The 15,495-nt window shown below is 39.0% G+C and overlaps 1 protein-coding gene across 3 annotated transcripts; it reads left to right on the forward strand.

Moving 5' to 3' along the window:
• Positions 1 to 7,178: 7,178 nt before the first annotated feature.
• LOC128442054 (tumor necrosis factor receptor superfamily member 14) lies at positions 7,179 to 15,092 on the forward strand. 3 transcript variants are annotated; one of them, XM_053424247.1, is made up of 8 exons: positions 7,179 to 7,323; positions 9,993 to 10,173; positions 10,649 to 10,742; positions 10,924 to 11,049; positions 11,690 to 11,845; positions 13,033 to 13,120; positions 13,228 to 13,403; positions 13,513 to 15,092. In XM_053424247.1, exons 2-8 carry the CDS (start codon positions 10,132 to 10,134, stop codon positions 13,536 to 13,538), a joined length of 708 nt encoding a protein of 235 aa, XP_053280222.1. In that variant the 5' UTR covers positions 7,179 to 7,323; positions 9,993 to 10,131; the 3' UTR covers positions 13,539 to 15,092. The 3 variants fall into 3 exon arrangements, with proteins under 3 accessions (XP_053280222.1, XP_053280220.1, XP_053280221.1); XM_053424246.1 differs by adding an exon at positions 8,904 to 8,986 and having other exon boundaries at positions 7,181 to 7,323; positions 13,228 to 15,092; XM_053424245.1 differs by having other exon boundaries at positions 13,228 to 15,092.
• Positions 15,093 to 15,495: the final 403 nt, after the last annotated feature.

Consider the following 15,495-nt stretch of genomic DNA (forward strand, 5'->3'; position numbering starts at 1 on the left):
TGTGTTTTTCTCCAGCAGAGCAACAGATAATCATTAAGCTTGATGAAGAATTCAAACTCTTATTCATTAAGAAAGGAAACACTCACACTCAACAAGGCGAAGGAGACATCATGTCAGAAAAGATCTGACTTTCTTACAACAGATGAGGATTATAGAACCACGTGTGAAAAATTAAAAATAGAACTGGCATCAGAGGGAGCCTCCACCTTCACCAGATGATTAATCAGCACAGCTAAGGGCTGTTATCTGATTGATCCTCTAGTTCAGAAGGCTGCAGCCACATCCAATTCAATTGGATTGAATGCTGACCACTCGTGCCTTTGCTCTCACAGCGAGAACCCCTTTATAAGCAAAGTGGTGAGTAGATAATGAGTGACTTTTTGTTTGTGGGTGAACTATCCCTTTAAGCTCTAAACATTGGACACTATCTCTTGTCGAGGCAGCCTCCTGAGAAGCTGATCTCACACTAAACATGTGGCAAGGACGGCTTCTTCTTTCCAGTTCCTGACTAAACAAAACCTTGAAATTAGAAGGGCAACACCAGACAGGCCTGTGTGAGAGATAAAGGATAGAAGAGTCTGGAGCATGGGACTTTGAGTTGTGGGCAGTATGCTTCACAGGGGGTTGAGGAGGAGTAATTTGACTTGGACTGCACCGATAGAACAATTTTTTTTCATACTCGATTAATATAAGTTAATCAAAAATGTAATTTGTGTAATTTATATTCATTTAATCATCTATTAAATACAAACAAGTATGACAAGTATCCACTGCAAGGCAATATTCCGCAGCAAAAAATAGCCTGAACTGCTAATCTGCCTTTTACAGTTCCATACTAAATCTCTACAAAATAAAATCCAAGACATTGTTCCAGTCAAGTAAAAGGAATATGTCAAGCTACATTGAGCTGTCCAACAACAAAATAAATAAAAAAAAGTAAAATTCATGGAACTTTCTGGAGGAACACTATAAATTGAAGTTAAGCAGTCTATCAAAAAATCATCTTAGGGTAAAATTAGTGCAATTTGAACTTTTAAAAAGGAATAATTCATCTCTCAGTAACAAAACACATCCAAGTACATAAAGATGTAGTTTGAGTTTCCCCTTTTTAAATGTTCCATTAACTAGATTTCACATATGAACAATTTAAACAGAACAACCTCAACAGATATAAACAACTAAACAGCTTTAACTTTTCTCTTTGTTCCCACTTCCTCTTCCTTGTACTGCCAGGAAATAGGACTACCGTAAAGACGAACAAAGCAGCGCAGGTTAAAAATACAAACGCTCCGTCAGAATCTAGTAATAATAACAGGTCTGGGTCCATATAGAACAGAGTCTGGGTCGGGCCCGCCTGTTGGGCGATTTGTTTCGCTTCAGCTTCACTCTTCGGGTGAAATGATGCTCTGATGGGGTGCAGCCACCTTCCTTGTAACACGTCGACTCACATTACGCAATCAACGTATTTACGTAACCGATTACGTTGATTACGTCGACGCCACACCCCTGCCCATGTAAACAACCTAAAGGGAACATGAACCCTAAACAAGAAGAAGAAGAAGAAAAGGAAGAAGCTGAAAAGAGTTTCACAAATTCAGAATATTCAGATCAATAGTAAGATCGAATCACAAGTGAAGCCTCCGTCCAATCAGAGTAAAGTACAAAACCAGTTATAGTTTCATTTTCATCGAACCAAGTAGTAATCCAAGTTAGCAGGGATCGTCAACAAAGTGCAACGCCGAAAACATATACTGCAAAAATGTTAAATATTATCACTGTTGAATCACCAAAATTATTACACCGACAAACGGTATTTTCTTGTTCATACCACAACTCTAATATTAGAGAAAACATATTCAGGCTTACTTTTGAGGATTTTTATTATTAATAATCATGAACTCCACCCTTGTACAGTGTTACTTGCTACCTGTTTCTAGTTTGTTGCTAGTTTCAGTTTGGATTTAAATCAAATAGGATCAGTCTTTGTCTTTGTCTCTGCCTGCTTGTATTCGTGATCCTGCCACTTATTTAATTTTTTTCAATAAATTCTGTTTCATTGGACTTGATCTGCCTCACTCCTTGGTTCCACCTGCTCACCACACCCTGACTAAATGGTCTCCTGGTCAGACTTCAGCCCTCGTTTGGGAAAAATATGTCTTGGCATTTTGAGGATTATTAATAATAATGAATGACTCCACCTATGAGGAGTGTAGGGTCACCAAAATAACTTCAACTATAAATGGTCTCCTCTTGGTTAGACTGGGATGGTTGAGGCTCAGGGGTGGGTCTTCTTTAATATGCTCTAAACTTGTCCTTGTAGGTTGATGCTCTTTGCAAATCTACTGAAGTTGCTGTGGCTGTCATAAGAGATACTGAACAGAAGCTGAATTTTCTTCTGCGCTACATTGAATTTCAGAGTTTGAGGCCTGATGAACTCAGACGAGGCAAATGTCATGGAAAAACTGTCACTGTACCAGTCTGTTAATCTGTAATTAATCTCATCACGAGTATGACTGGACAAGACAGTTTTAGCAACAGTGTTTCAAATGGGATTCAATCATCAACATGTTAACAACTACATGCCAAACATGCGGGCCGATTCATCATCATTATATCACCGGTGGAAAATTGCACAAGAGAGCAGTCTTAGAAAGGATGAGTATAACTTATTCATTAGGCAATTTATTATTATAACTTAAGTTTTGTAGACTGGAATGGTCTCTCTATATTTAAGATGGGTGTTTGAAATGTGGACATATACACCTTGTGTTATTGTAATCCTTGATGTGATAGTAGAAAGAATTTGTTTCAAACAAAACATTTGGTGTAGCATCTTTCCTTTTTTGGCTGGTACTGTTTGGGGAATGCAGAATATGTGCTGTTTACATGAGATCTCTGTGTTACAAAAGTAAGTAACACTTGGTATTGTGTGCTGTGCAACAACTGAAACTGAAGATGGGAGGGGCAGATATTTTATTTTAATGTTGGGGGGGACAATAAAATAAATGTCTTCTCTTCTTGCTTTCCCACCCAGCTCTCCTCTCTTCCCCATTTTTCATTAATCACCCCATCAAGTCAAGGAGATGGACGCCCACATTGAATCTTGTTCTAGTGGTTTCTTGCAGTTAATGAGGGATTTTTTTTCTCTCCACAGTTGTCAAAGTGTTGCTTATTGTGGGAACTGTTGGGTTTAAGGTCTCAACCTTACTTTGTAAAGGGCCTTGAGACAATTCATGTAATGATTTTGCACTTTACGAATATATTTTAATTGAATTGAAAGTGTGTCTTATAAGTCCAGGAGCCTATATATGCCCAATATCAGTGAAGCAACACCCATAGAGCCAAATCAAGCTTATCAAATTAATTCGATTTTTTTTATCTAAGAAGTTGATCTGTAATATTTTGCTGTAAGTGTTTAAAAATCCAAACATTATGAAGCCTAGAAATAATTAACATGTATTAACATAATGCATTTTGTATTTTAATCTTTTATAAACTCAGTCTTCATCTATACTGGAAATATCACCATGGTAGCCTTTTAACATGTAGTCAGAAAAAATGATGCACGTAGAACCTATTACTTTGAATAAAAGTTTAAACTAACAATTTAGTAGTACTTAAATGGCACTTTCTTATAACACCTTTAAGTTTAGCTTTCTTGAAGAAATAATACTCTCTTGATTCTCGTTGTTCTGTGTTTGTACCCTCATGGTTGAATGCACAAGCATCAGCTAAATGTGATGTAATGTAATGTACTTAGGGTTAAAAAATCCAATGTTATAGGATTATTTTTGTCTGAAAGGTACAATTTTTAATCATGACCTAGCAATCTTTGATTTGAAAATTCACTGGGTTATGAACATTTTAATATGGATACACCTCCTGCCTTACATGTGCATTAGAAGACGTGGCTGTATGTACTAGGTGGCCTGGGTTAGATATACAGCAAACAAGATGCAGTGTGGTTAAATGGAAATGTTTTTTTTTCCGATTGAGTGGTTCAAAATAACAGGAGGAAATGATTTATGTGTGAAGTTAGTCTGCCAAGGCATATTTATACAAAGTGATGGTTGAAGTCCAACAAGGACATGTATATGTATATTGGAGGACGAGTAAAGGGAGAGAACAGGTGAGGTGAGGGAAGTTTGTTGTGGTGTCCAAATAGTAAGAGCAGCTTGGTAACTAAAATAGTTTGGATGACAAAAACAATGTTCTTTACGAGGTAATGAAGTGAAACTAAAACTATAAAAACTGAGAGAGTAAAGAGCTTTAAATATTTAAGGTCTTTGATTTATGAAAGAATTACATGAGTTATATACATATTCAAAAAGTAATAGATAAATGTAAGGAAGTGCTAAATATGCTGAGGTGCTTAGTGTACAGGGGCAGGTAAAACAGATTTGAAGGCCATATACAGTGGTTCATAAGATCATCATTAGATCGTGGTTGGATGGTGTATGGATCAGCAGCAAGCACATCTCTCCAAAAATGTGATAGAATTCAATACCAAGCAATGAGATCATGAAAAGGTGCTTATAAAACAACCCGACCAGCAGCATTACAGGTAGAAAGGGGAGAAATGCCTCTAGATATGAGAAGGACTAAAGGAAAATTTACAGGGATCCAGTAAAGAACATCCAACACAGGATGTTCTTTACTGGATCCCACAGGAAACTTTAAAACCTTGTTTAAAACCAAGCTTTGGATGGACAGTAGCACAAAGAGCAACAGAACTTAACATAGCAGAATTAGACTTCAGTCCAACACGACCATTAGCAGCAATAGCACCTTGGATACTAATGCTAATGTGGATTTCACATTATAAAAAAATGTAAACAATAATGACAGTAACAGCAGTTATATTAAGGTTTATACAGATGCATCAAATAATCTATTCAGTAAGGTGGGAGTAGCAATTATAATTCTAGAATTTCATATTAAAATAGGGAAAAGATCAGTGAGGGGCTCAGTATACAGGAGAAATTATTGCAATAATGTTAGCACTCCAGTGGATACAGGACAAGCAGCCATTAATGCAATTATTTGTTCAAATCCAAGTTCAGCATTATCCAGAAGACACAACAATCACTCAGACAGCAGACTGGAATTTTTGATTGAAATACAACAAATACTAATGCTAAATTCAAATGATGGAAGTTAAACTCCATGTTTTTTTATGGAGCCGGCACATATTGGTGTTAAGAGAAATAAAATGTCAGATAAACTTGCAAAGGAGGCTGTAGAGAAATGAGATGGGCAGGAAGAAACAGATGAAGAAACAATAATAACTAGAGACTTACATTTGGACACACAGGAATACACTGTGCAGGAAGACATGATGATACAGAAAAATATCATTATTGTTGCAAAGAGGAAACAGTTCATTTTATAGTACACTGTCCAAAATATGAGCAAGAAAGATTTGATTTTGGTGAGAAACACATCATTATTTTTGTAACGTCTCTTTTTGGTGTTGCACTTTGCAGACGGTCTACGACCAGTAAGCCTAAATTCGGGCAGTGCTCTAGTTGGTTGATAAGGTACTATCAGCTCTTTAATGTATGGTGCCATATGATAAGGGCCTTGAAGGTGAGGAGGAACATTTTAAATTCTAATAGATTTAACCGGAAGCCAGTGTAGTGAAGCTAATACAGGATAAATGTGGTCTCTCTTCTTAGTTCTTGTCAGGACACGTGCTGCAGCATTTTTAGCAAGATGCAGAGTCTATAACGACTTACTGCTGGAGCCTGATAATAAGGAATTACAATAATCAGGTCTGGATGTAACAAAGGCATGGCCTAGTTTTTCTACATCTTTTTGAGAAAGGACATGTCTGATTTTCGAGATGTTACACAAGTGAAAGAAAGCGGTCCTAGAAATGAGTTTTTAAGTGAGAATTAAAGGATAAATCGGGATCGAAGATCACTCCCAAGTTCCTGACTGTTTCATTGGAAGCAGGGCAATGTCATCTAGCGCAGGTGTTTAGGGCCAAGTATTAGAACCTCTGTTTTATCTGAGTTAACAAGCATATTGTTGCCTCAACGTAATCTTGATACGGACACATATATATATATATATATATACACTACCGTTCAAAAGTTTGGGGTCACTTGGAAATATCCTTATTTTTCAAAGAAAAGCACTGTTTTTTTCAATAAAGATAACATTAAATCAATCAGAAATACACTCTATACATTGTTAATGTGGTAAATGACTATTCTAGGTGGAAACATCAGCTGAAAACTGTTTAGCTGGTGAGAGAAGCTATAAAACTGGCCTTCCTTTGAGCTAGTTGAGTATCTGGAGCATCACATTTGTGGGTTCGATAATGCTCTCAAAATGGCCAGAAAAAGAGAACTTTCATGTGAAACTCGCCATCTATTCTTGTTCTCAGAAATGAAGGCTATTCCATGTGAGAAATTGCGAGGAAACTGAACATTTCATACAACGGTGTGTACTACTCCCTTCAGAGAACAGCACAAACGGGCTCTAACCAGATTAGAAAGTGAAGTGGGAGGCCCCGGTGCACAACTCTGCAAGAAGACAAGTATATAAGAGTCTCTAGTTTGAGAAATAGACGCCTCACAGGTCCTCAACTGGCAGCTTCTTTAAATGGCCTTCTAGGCAGAGTGGCAAAGAAAAGGCCATATCTGAGACTGGGAAATAAAAAGAAAAGATTGATATGGGCAAAAGAACACACATTGGACAGAGGAAGATTGGGAAAAAAGTGTTATGGACATACGAGTCAAAGTTTGAGGTGTTTGGATCACACAGAAGAACATTTGTGAGACGCAGAACAGGTGAAAAGATGCTGGAAGAGTACCTGACGCCATCTGTCAAGCATGGTGGAGATAATGTGACACGATGCGGGATATGGCTCTATGTGATTCCTGTCTAAAGTGGGATTTCCTGTGCAGTTAAAAGAGACCGTGCGCGTCTTCCTGAGAGAGAGCGCTTCCCTGACTACACTTCACCCCGAGGCTTGCCTTGCAGGCTTTGGCATCGCTGTGCCCAGACCCTGAATTTTCCCTCAGCACACACACTTACTCCGCAAACTAATCTAAACAAAAAAATACAACTAGACAACTAAAGACGAACAAATAAACATACACCTAATTTATAAAGCTCAGTCTTAAACCCACTATACCTTTCACACTCACACACAGCTCTCAGCTCCCCCCTCACTCCGCCATGACAGAGAGAGAGAGAGAGAGAGAGAGATAGACAGAGAGAGAGAGAGAGACAGAGAGAGAAACAGAAAGTATACTACAAAGAAACGAATACCTTTTCGCTCCGATTTATGGATCCTGGACATTCGAATCTGTGAGTAAACACCCGTCCGTCACTGTGAAATGAAAACTAACTGCCTATTGAAGGAACCTGCAGAATGTCTTATATCTTATCACATTAACGACGGACAGCAGACTGAATTTCTATATAACCTTGGTATGTTGCATTATAAAGAGCAGGAGTGAGCCAGTAGGTTGTTAAGATGTTCCAGATATATCGGCAACATCTTTGCTGAAAGGAAACAGTGCAACAGATACGTCCAGCTTAAACATCTCATGACGTTACATTTAATTTAGTTGACGCTTTTATCCAAAGCTGCAGCAGTTTTATTAAAGACTAGAGAGGTGCAGGTATCAACAACCACCTGAGATTTAGAAGTTCGGTAAAGATGGAAGCATATTCACACATATTCACTAGAGGTCAACTATCTGCTTGCTGTGTACTGGTGTTATCATGGAAGTTTCAATGTCAGGGAACTATGGCTATCTCTGTGGTCAAGTCAGCCGACAGGGAAATTCTACTGCACCCATATACTGACATTTATGGTAATCGCATTCGAACTGACAGAAACGGGAACGAGTACTCGAAGTCAGAGGAAAAACATCCGGTTTTCAAAATAAACTGACATGGAGCATATACAAAAAACATGATTGAAAATAAAATGGATTGGATTATATTCACAAGAAGTTTATACCATCTTACCTGTGTCATTTTTATGAATAGCAGTTTTACTGTATCAATTTAGAGATTTTACAAAATAAAAGTCACACATTTTTAGCTTCAAGTAGCAGATTTCGGGATATTTAAAGTACTATAAAAATACTTTGCTCAATAATTCCAGAGAGACACTGATATGCCTGTGTTCAGGACCTCTCAGACTATCCACATACTGAAGATCAAACATTTTTACTGTACAGATTAAGAGATATTGATAAAGTAAAGTCCAACATTTCCACTGTGGAATAGATCATTATTGGATATTTCAAAGTACTGTAAACATACTTTGCTAAATTATTCCAGAGAGAGACTGATATGACTGTGTTCAGGACCTCTCTGACTATCCACATAATGAAGATCAAAAATTTTTACTGTATCGATTAAGAGATTTTCAAAGTAAAATCCAACATTTCCATTCAGGAATAATTGGATTTACAGAAAATTGAAGGCTACTAGTTTACTAGTGCGCTGCATCCATGTTGGACTAGCTAACATGCCAGAGCTGTTAAAGCTTACTAGTTAGCTAGTAAGACTTTCAGCATTACTATTTCAGTCCAGAGGGCTACTAGTGCGGCAAAAAAAACACTAGCAGGGACTTCAGTGCTACTAGTGCGATGCGTAGTGCTAATATTAAAGTTTCTGTTGTAACTATTTGAACAAAAGTGCCACTAGATACTGAAAAGAGTGACTAGTACGATTTTTTGTTCAACTATAAAAATGCCGAACTAGTGCGAACAAATTTCCAACTCTTGCTGACAAAGACCAAACTAGGGGAGGGGACTGACATGTGAAATTAAGGATATGGAATAAATGCTCCAACGACTTGCCATAGGGAAATATTGTTAATGTCTGTTAACATGGTCTGTGTTTGATTTGTGTATAACTTTCACTTTCAGGTATCGATGAAGGGTTGAGTCTTAATATTTGAAAAAAAAAATCACGTAAACACACCCCCACCTCTGAACACATCAGAAGTTTGGTGAATACTCTCTTTGTGTTACAGTATCATTATTACAGTATTATTACAGCCAACAACCCATGTAGGTTACACCCTTATCTCAAATCCACTTGATCTCACTGAACCATGGAACCATTTGCGAACTTTGAAAGGGAACAGAAACATGAACTTTGGACTGTGAGCAGAGCAATGGGCTGTAAAAGCTGAGCTGACTCCAGTGCTAGGTGTAATGATTAATGTTATCTGCCTGTGAAGACACTCAGTCATCCAGATCATGATATATCAAAGTGCTAGAAAACAGGTCAACTGGACTTGGTTAAGTTTCCTTGAGGTTACCTGAGAGGCTGGCCCCACCCTGCTGTTGGTTTCACTGGGAGTTGTTGACACACCTGCCCCCTGGGGGTCAATGGTCCTAACGTGTGAATTGCAGTGAAACTTCCTGGGGATGGAAGTCAGGACTCTGTTGTATGTTGTTGAGAGGTTGTGTCTTAACCCTCCTCTTCTGTTAAGATATGTTTTTTCTAGTTTGACGTACATGACTTCCTTCACTTCTCTTTCATAACATCTGTCTTTCTTGGCTAAAATGTGGACTTCCTTTTTTGTTCAAATGAACGTCCATTGTCCTTTAGATTTAGGCAGACTGCTGAGTCCTGACCTGAGTCACCAGCTCTCCTGTGCTGTGCCATGTGTTAATGAAGAGATTGTTTAGTTTCCCCAATTTACAGGTCTGAGCATTCCTCACTACATTCAACTGCATGAACCACGTTGCTCTGCTTCTGTCTGGGTGTTTGGTGTTTGGGGTGGACCAGCAGACAGTTAGAAATAAAGAAGCCTCTCGGATGTCACGTGTATTGTCTTCAAGAAACTCAACCAAGTCCAGTTTACCTATTTATTAGTCCTTGGATATTAATGTTACCACTCACTGAAAATGAAAGAAAGACAGACTTTATTAGATTAGCAGCAGTAATGTTGATAGGTCCCCTGCTGTTCTATGCAGTTTGTAAATCTGAGTCCTCTTTGTTTCCAGATGTCTCCCTCGTTTTGGGATTTAAAAAACATCTCCAGCCGGATCTCAATGAGGGTGACTTCAGCTCAAGAAAAGGGTTAGGGAAACTGCAGAGAAAACCCTAACCCTAACCCTAACCCTAACCAACTTGCCGTTCAACATGAATCTGAGAAGTAAACATTTGGAGGCTGCACCTTTGTTGGTAAAGTTGCGTCACACTGCTCCTCGTCATTTACAGTTTTGATCCTCTTTTCTTGTCTCTGTCACTTATTAGCCGTTTTGTAGACATGTCCTGTGGAGGATCTACAGAGAATTGGGTGACTGACATTCTCTGCAGTTTCCCTTTCACACATGCACATCGCAGCAGGAGATTCTCCGCTCAGACAAGTTCACAACAACAATGTATTAATCCCTCTGCAGAGATCACATGATTTTGTTAACAGCACATCCTATCAAAACAAATACTTTTGACATCTTTGTCGGTGACAGCACTTTTTTCACCCAGAGATATTTGTTTTTCTTTTTGTTTTATAAATTTTTCCAACTGCATAATTGATTAATGAAAGAATACATATTTGGTCGCTTTAGTGTTCAGTCGTCTCCTCTCCTCTCTCATTTATTGTCAACATGTCAACCAAGTTTAACTGAGATGAAAACATTTGCCCTGTCCTTCACAGATACTTTTGGTCAAAGTCTTTGGTGTGACTACACTGACTTGTCATCCAACTGAGTATCAGATAGGGAATGAATGCTGTCTTCTTTGTCCCTCTGGTAAGATCCTGAAAGAGAAGAATAGGCTAGAATGTTTTTTTTAATGTTTTGGCTTCTTCTGTTGTAAGTAATACAAATGCAGCACATGTTACAATGTTACGTTATAACCTGCACTTCCTCAAGATGATTTGTCTTTGTTCAACATACATCTCATGAAATTAAATGGTTTTCTTTTCAACAGGAAATCGTGTTAAAACACACTGCACAGAGTTCAGGAGCGCTTCCTGTTTGCCCTGTGTGAATGACACCTTCATGAATCATCCCACTGGACTTAAAAAGTGTTTCCCCTGCACGACCTGTGGTCCAGGTAGATTTGTGTGTTGACATTTACTGTAGGTTTAAAATCATTAAGGAGGCATGTTACTGCAAGTCTTACAGTGTGTGAGCTGACACGGAGCTGAGCTGTTCTGATGATGTTTTACAGTGTCACTGTGTTAGTCTGATTAGAATAGTTTCCTGCATATTACTGATTTGGCATAGATGAAACTGAGATAGTGGATAAGGAGTCACAAGAGCCTCTTCTTGCATATCTAGGTCATAAGACATTGCACATGATGAAGTTCATATTTTTAGTTCTTCTTTTTTACAGTCAAGTTATGAGACTCTGCTGTGCTCTGTGGTTTCTCTCAGTGGGACTTGCAGTAATGGCAAAAGTGAGACATTTTACAAAACTCAGTTGCTCACTTCATATCTCCTTGTTCCTGCCACCAGGAGATCAGTCCAATGTGATGTGTTTACGGCAGGTTTATCCTTCATCCTTGTAGACTTATAGATTGGAAAATGTATTTTATTTTATTTCCTAAAGATGTAATAAGCACTAAAGATTAGTTTTAATGATATTTTGCCACACAAAAAAGTCATAGTTATTTTCTCATAGAATACATACTTCAGCAGTTTTGTATGTTCATATGTGCCCTCCTTCATATGTATCCTCTATGTGTCGACAGATTCTGGTCTGAAGACAAACACTTCATGCACAGCATCAACGGATTCAGTTTGTGAACCTCTGGAAGGATTCTACTGTATAGACCGCATAGGGAACAACTGTGCAGCAGCACAGAAACACAAACAATGTCAACCAGGGCAGTACATCAAACACAGAGGTGCGTTTTCTAAAGCTGACTTAAAGATTTTATCTTTCAAAACTGTGAAAAGCTATGAAGAACACAGAGCAGCTTATTTGAGCCATCCAGTCAATGAATTGTCAAGTGGATTTCCAATGTTTCAACTAAAGGTTTTGGCATGGTGTTAAATGCGACACCCAGGGCGAGAGATATGAATTTTTCATCCTGACACGTCTTTGCATTGACTTTGAATGTAATCTGGACGTTCGTTATAAAAGCACCATTAGGAATAGCATAAGACATGTCTAGACTTAAATAGAGAGGGGCAGACCAAACTTTCTGCATTCCTTCTTAGCTGAGAGTTGAGAACTCGTTCAGGTCACACAGTTCCATTCTTAAAATGAGGCTCTGCGTTGTTCTGGCGTTCAGTGCATACGTACCTGACACCACATTTCACTCCAGTAGGCAGATATATTGGACCTGGAGCATGCACAGTCAATGTGTACAATCAACATGGACACACAATTTGGTCTGCATACAGACATCCACATATGGGTCTGTGCATTGTTTTACCCATCTTCCTGTGCAACTATGGTAATAGCAATAATAATAATAACCTTCTTTCAAAAGAGTGAGAGAGCTGAGTGGCAGTCTGACACAATTAACAATAATTTGACAATTTTGAAAAACAGCCTAATATATAAGGTGTTGTTTAATTTATTTATATTCATATTTTTATTCTTACTACAATTTGCCCATGCACTGCTTTCCCTGTGCTGCTGTGTTGACTGGGAAATGGAGGATTATTAAAGGTTCATCTTATCTGACCTTATCTTTACACATTACTCAAACCAATATTACAAAGCATATATTAAAACAAATAATGAATATAGTCATAAAAGACAGTTCAGTGATCCAGGTGTGATGAGATAAAAGAATGTTTTCTGTATCATTGAATATAACATAGAAGAACAGAATTCTGTCAATGTTCCTTAGTTTATAGAATCCTGTTTGTAAGTTTAGTGGCATGCTGCTCTACATTTCATCACACCTCACATAAAAAGGAGAGAATTTGAAGAAAGAAATATTTCCTGTTCAAAAACATCAATGATCAAATATTTGTTTACCTTTGGAAATCAGACAGGTCTGATGTCAAATACCACTTTGCTATATAATGCTAATATGATGTGTACACTAGTAACTGTGTATAGTTTGTGTTTGTACAGGAACACCCCTCACAGACTCTCAGTGCTCTGAATGCAGTGATGGAACATTTTGTGATGGGACGCATACGTCTTGTCGACCACACACACAGTAAGTAAAGAGTCACACCAGACATGGACGTGCCTGGTTTCTTACACTAGCAGTGAATCTGTGGTGCCTCTACATGGTCCTGTGAAAATGTTCACCTGTCGTTCCAGATGTGAATCACAAAACCTTCAGCTGATGAAACCAGGAACAGCTTCAACTGACGCTGAATGTGGAAATGACAGTTTGAAAAAGGCAGCAACTGCAATCATCGTTGTAGTGGTTGTTGTGGGTCTTTTGGTGGTTGGTTCAATAGTCACCTATTTTTTGTGGAAAAGACATCTTGCAGGTACGATGTGTGTGTGGTGGAAGAAAACGTTCTCATGGATGATAAGACCTCCGTCAAGTCATGATGTCGTTGGTTAAGAGCTTTTTCCTTTGTTTTGTTTCTTTTACAGGAAAAAGATCAGATGCGCCCCTTTAACCAAGGGTACGTTTGTTACTCTGTTTTTCACAGTGTATGTTCTGACTATGTACAGTGCCTTGCATAAGTATTCACCCCCTTTGGACTTTTCTACATTTTGTCATGGTATAACCACAGATTAAAATTTATTTCATCGTGAGTTTATGTAATGGACCAACACAAAATAGTGCATCATTTGGAAGTGGGGGGAAATATTACATGGATTTCACAATTATTTACAAATAAAAATCTGAAAAGTGTTGAGTGCATATGTATTCACCCCCTTTACTGTGAAACCCCTAACAAAGATCTGGTGCGACCAATTGCATTCACAAGTCACATTTGCAAGTCACATAATTAGTAAATAGGGTCCACCTGTCTGCAATTTAATCTCAGTATAAATACACCTGTTCTGTGACGGACTCAGAGTTTGTTGGAGATCATTACTGAACAAACAGCATCATGAAGACCAAGGAGCTCACCAAACAGGTCAGGGATAAAGTTGTGGAGAAATATGAAGCAGGGTTAGGTTATAAAAAAATATCCAGAGCTTTGAACATCTCTCTGAGCACCATAAAATCCATCATAAGAAAATGGAAAGAATATGGCACAACCGCAAACCTACCAAGAGGAGGCCGTCCACCCAAACTGAAGAGTCGGACAAGGAGAAAATTAATCAGAGAAGCAACCAGGAGGCCCATGGTTACTCTGGAGGAGTTGCAGAGATCCACAGCTGAGGTGGGGAATCTGTCCACAGGACAACTATTAGTCGTCTACTCCACAAATCTGGCCTTTATGGAAGAGTGGCAAGAAGAAAGCCATTGTTGAAAGGGATCCATAAAAAATCCCGTTTGGAGTTTGCCAGAAGCCATGTGGGAGACACAGCAAACATGTGGAAGAAGGTGCTCTGGTCAGATGAGACCAAAATTGAACTTTTTGGCCTCAATGCAAAACGCTATGTGTGGCGAAAACCCAACACTGCCCATCACCCTGAGCACACCATCCCAACAGTGAAACATGGTGGTGGTAGCATCATGCTGTGAGGATGCTTCTCTTCAGCAGGTACAGGGAAACTGGTCAGAATAGAGGGAAAGATGGATGGAGCCAAATACAGGGAAATCCTTGAAGAAAATCTGATGCAGTCTGCAAAAGACTTGAGACTGGGGCGGAGGTTCATCTTCCAGCAGGACAATGACCCTAAACATACAGCCAGAGCTACAAAGGAATGGTTTGGATTAAAGAATGTTAATGTCTTAAAATGGCCCAGTCAAAGCCCAGACCTCAATCCAATAGAGAATCTTGGCAAGACTTGAAGATTGCGGTTCACAGACAGTTTCCTTCCAATCTGACTGAGCTTCATCTTTTTTGCCAAGAAGAATGGACAAACCTTTCCATCTCTAGATGTGCAAAGCTGGTAGAGACATACCCCAAAAGACTTGCAGCTGTAATTGCAGCGAAAGGGGGTTCTACCAAGTATTGACACAGGGGGGTGAATACTTATGCACCCAACAGATGTCAACTTTTTTGTTGTCATTATTGTTTGTGTCACAATAAAATTTATTTTGTACCTCCAAAGTACTATGCATGTTTTGTTGATCAAACGGGAAAAAGTTTATTTAAGTCTATTTGAATTCCAGTTAGTAACAGTACATAATGGGAAAAAGTCCAAGGGGGGTGAATACCCATGGAAAGTCTACCCATGGAAAGTCTCCGGAAAGTTACCGGAAATTTACCGGAAATTTACCGGAAATTGTCCGCCCCTTTGCAACCCTAGTTGAAACTGTCTACAGCCACTCCCAGACATGACCTCCGGAGGATGTCTACAAAATTGGGTCCAGACTCTCGCTGGTGTCAAGCACCACTGCCACACTGGAGCCCAACGTGGGGCTCGACGCAGCCAGAGAAGCGGAGCAGCAGGAGTGAGAACTCGTAAGGATGATGGAGGACCTGGTGGCCGCATACCGGGAGGAGGGAGCGG

This window comes from Pleuronectes platessa, chromosome 6, assembly GCF_947347685.1.
Source record: "Pleuronectes platessa chromosome 6, fPlePla1.1, whole genome shotgun sequence".
NCBI lineage: Eukaryota > Metazoa > Chordata > Actinopteri > Pleuronectiformes > Pleuronectidae > Pleuronectes > Pleuronectes platessa.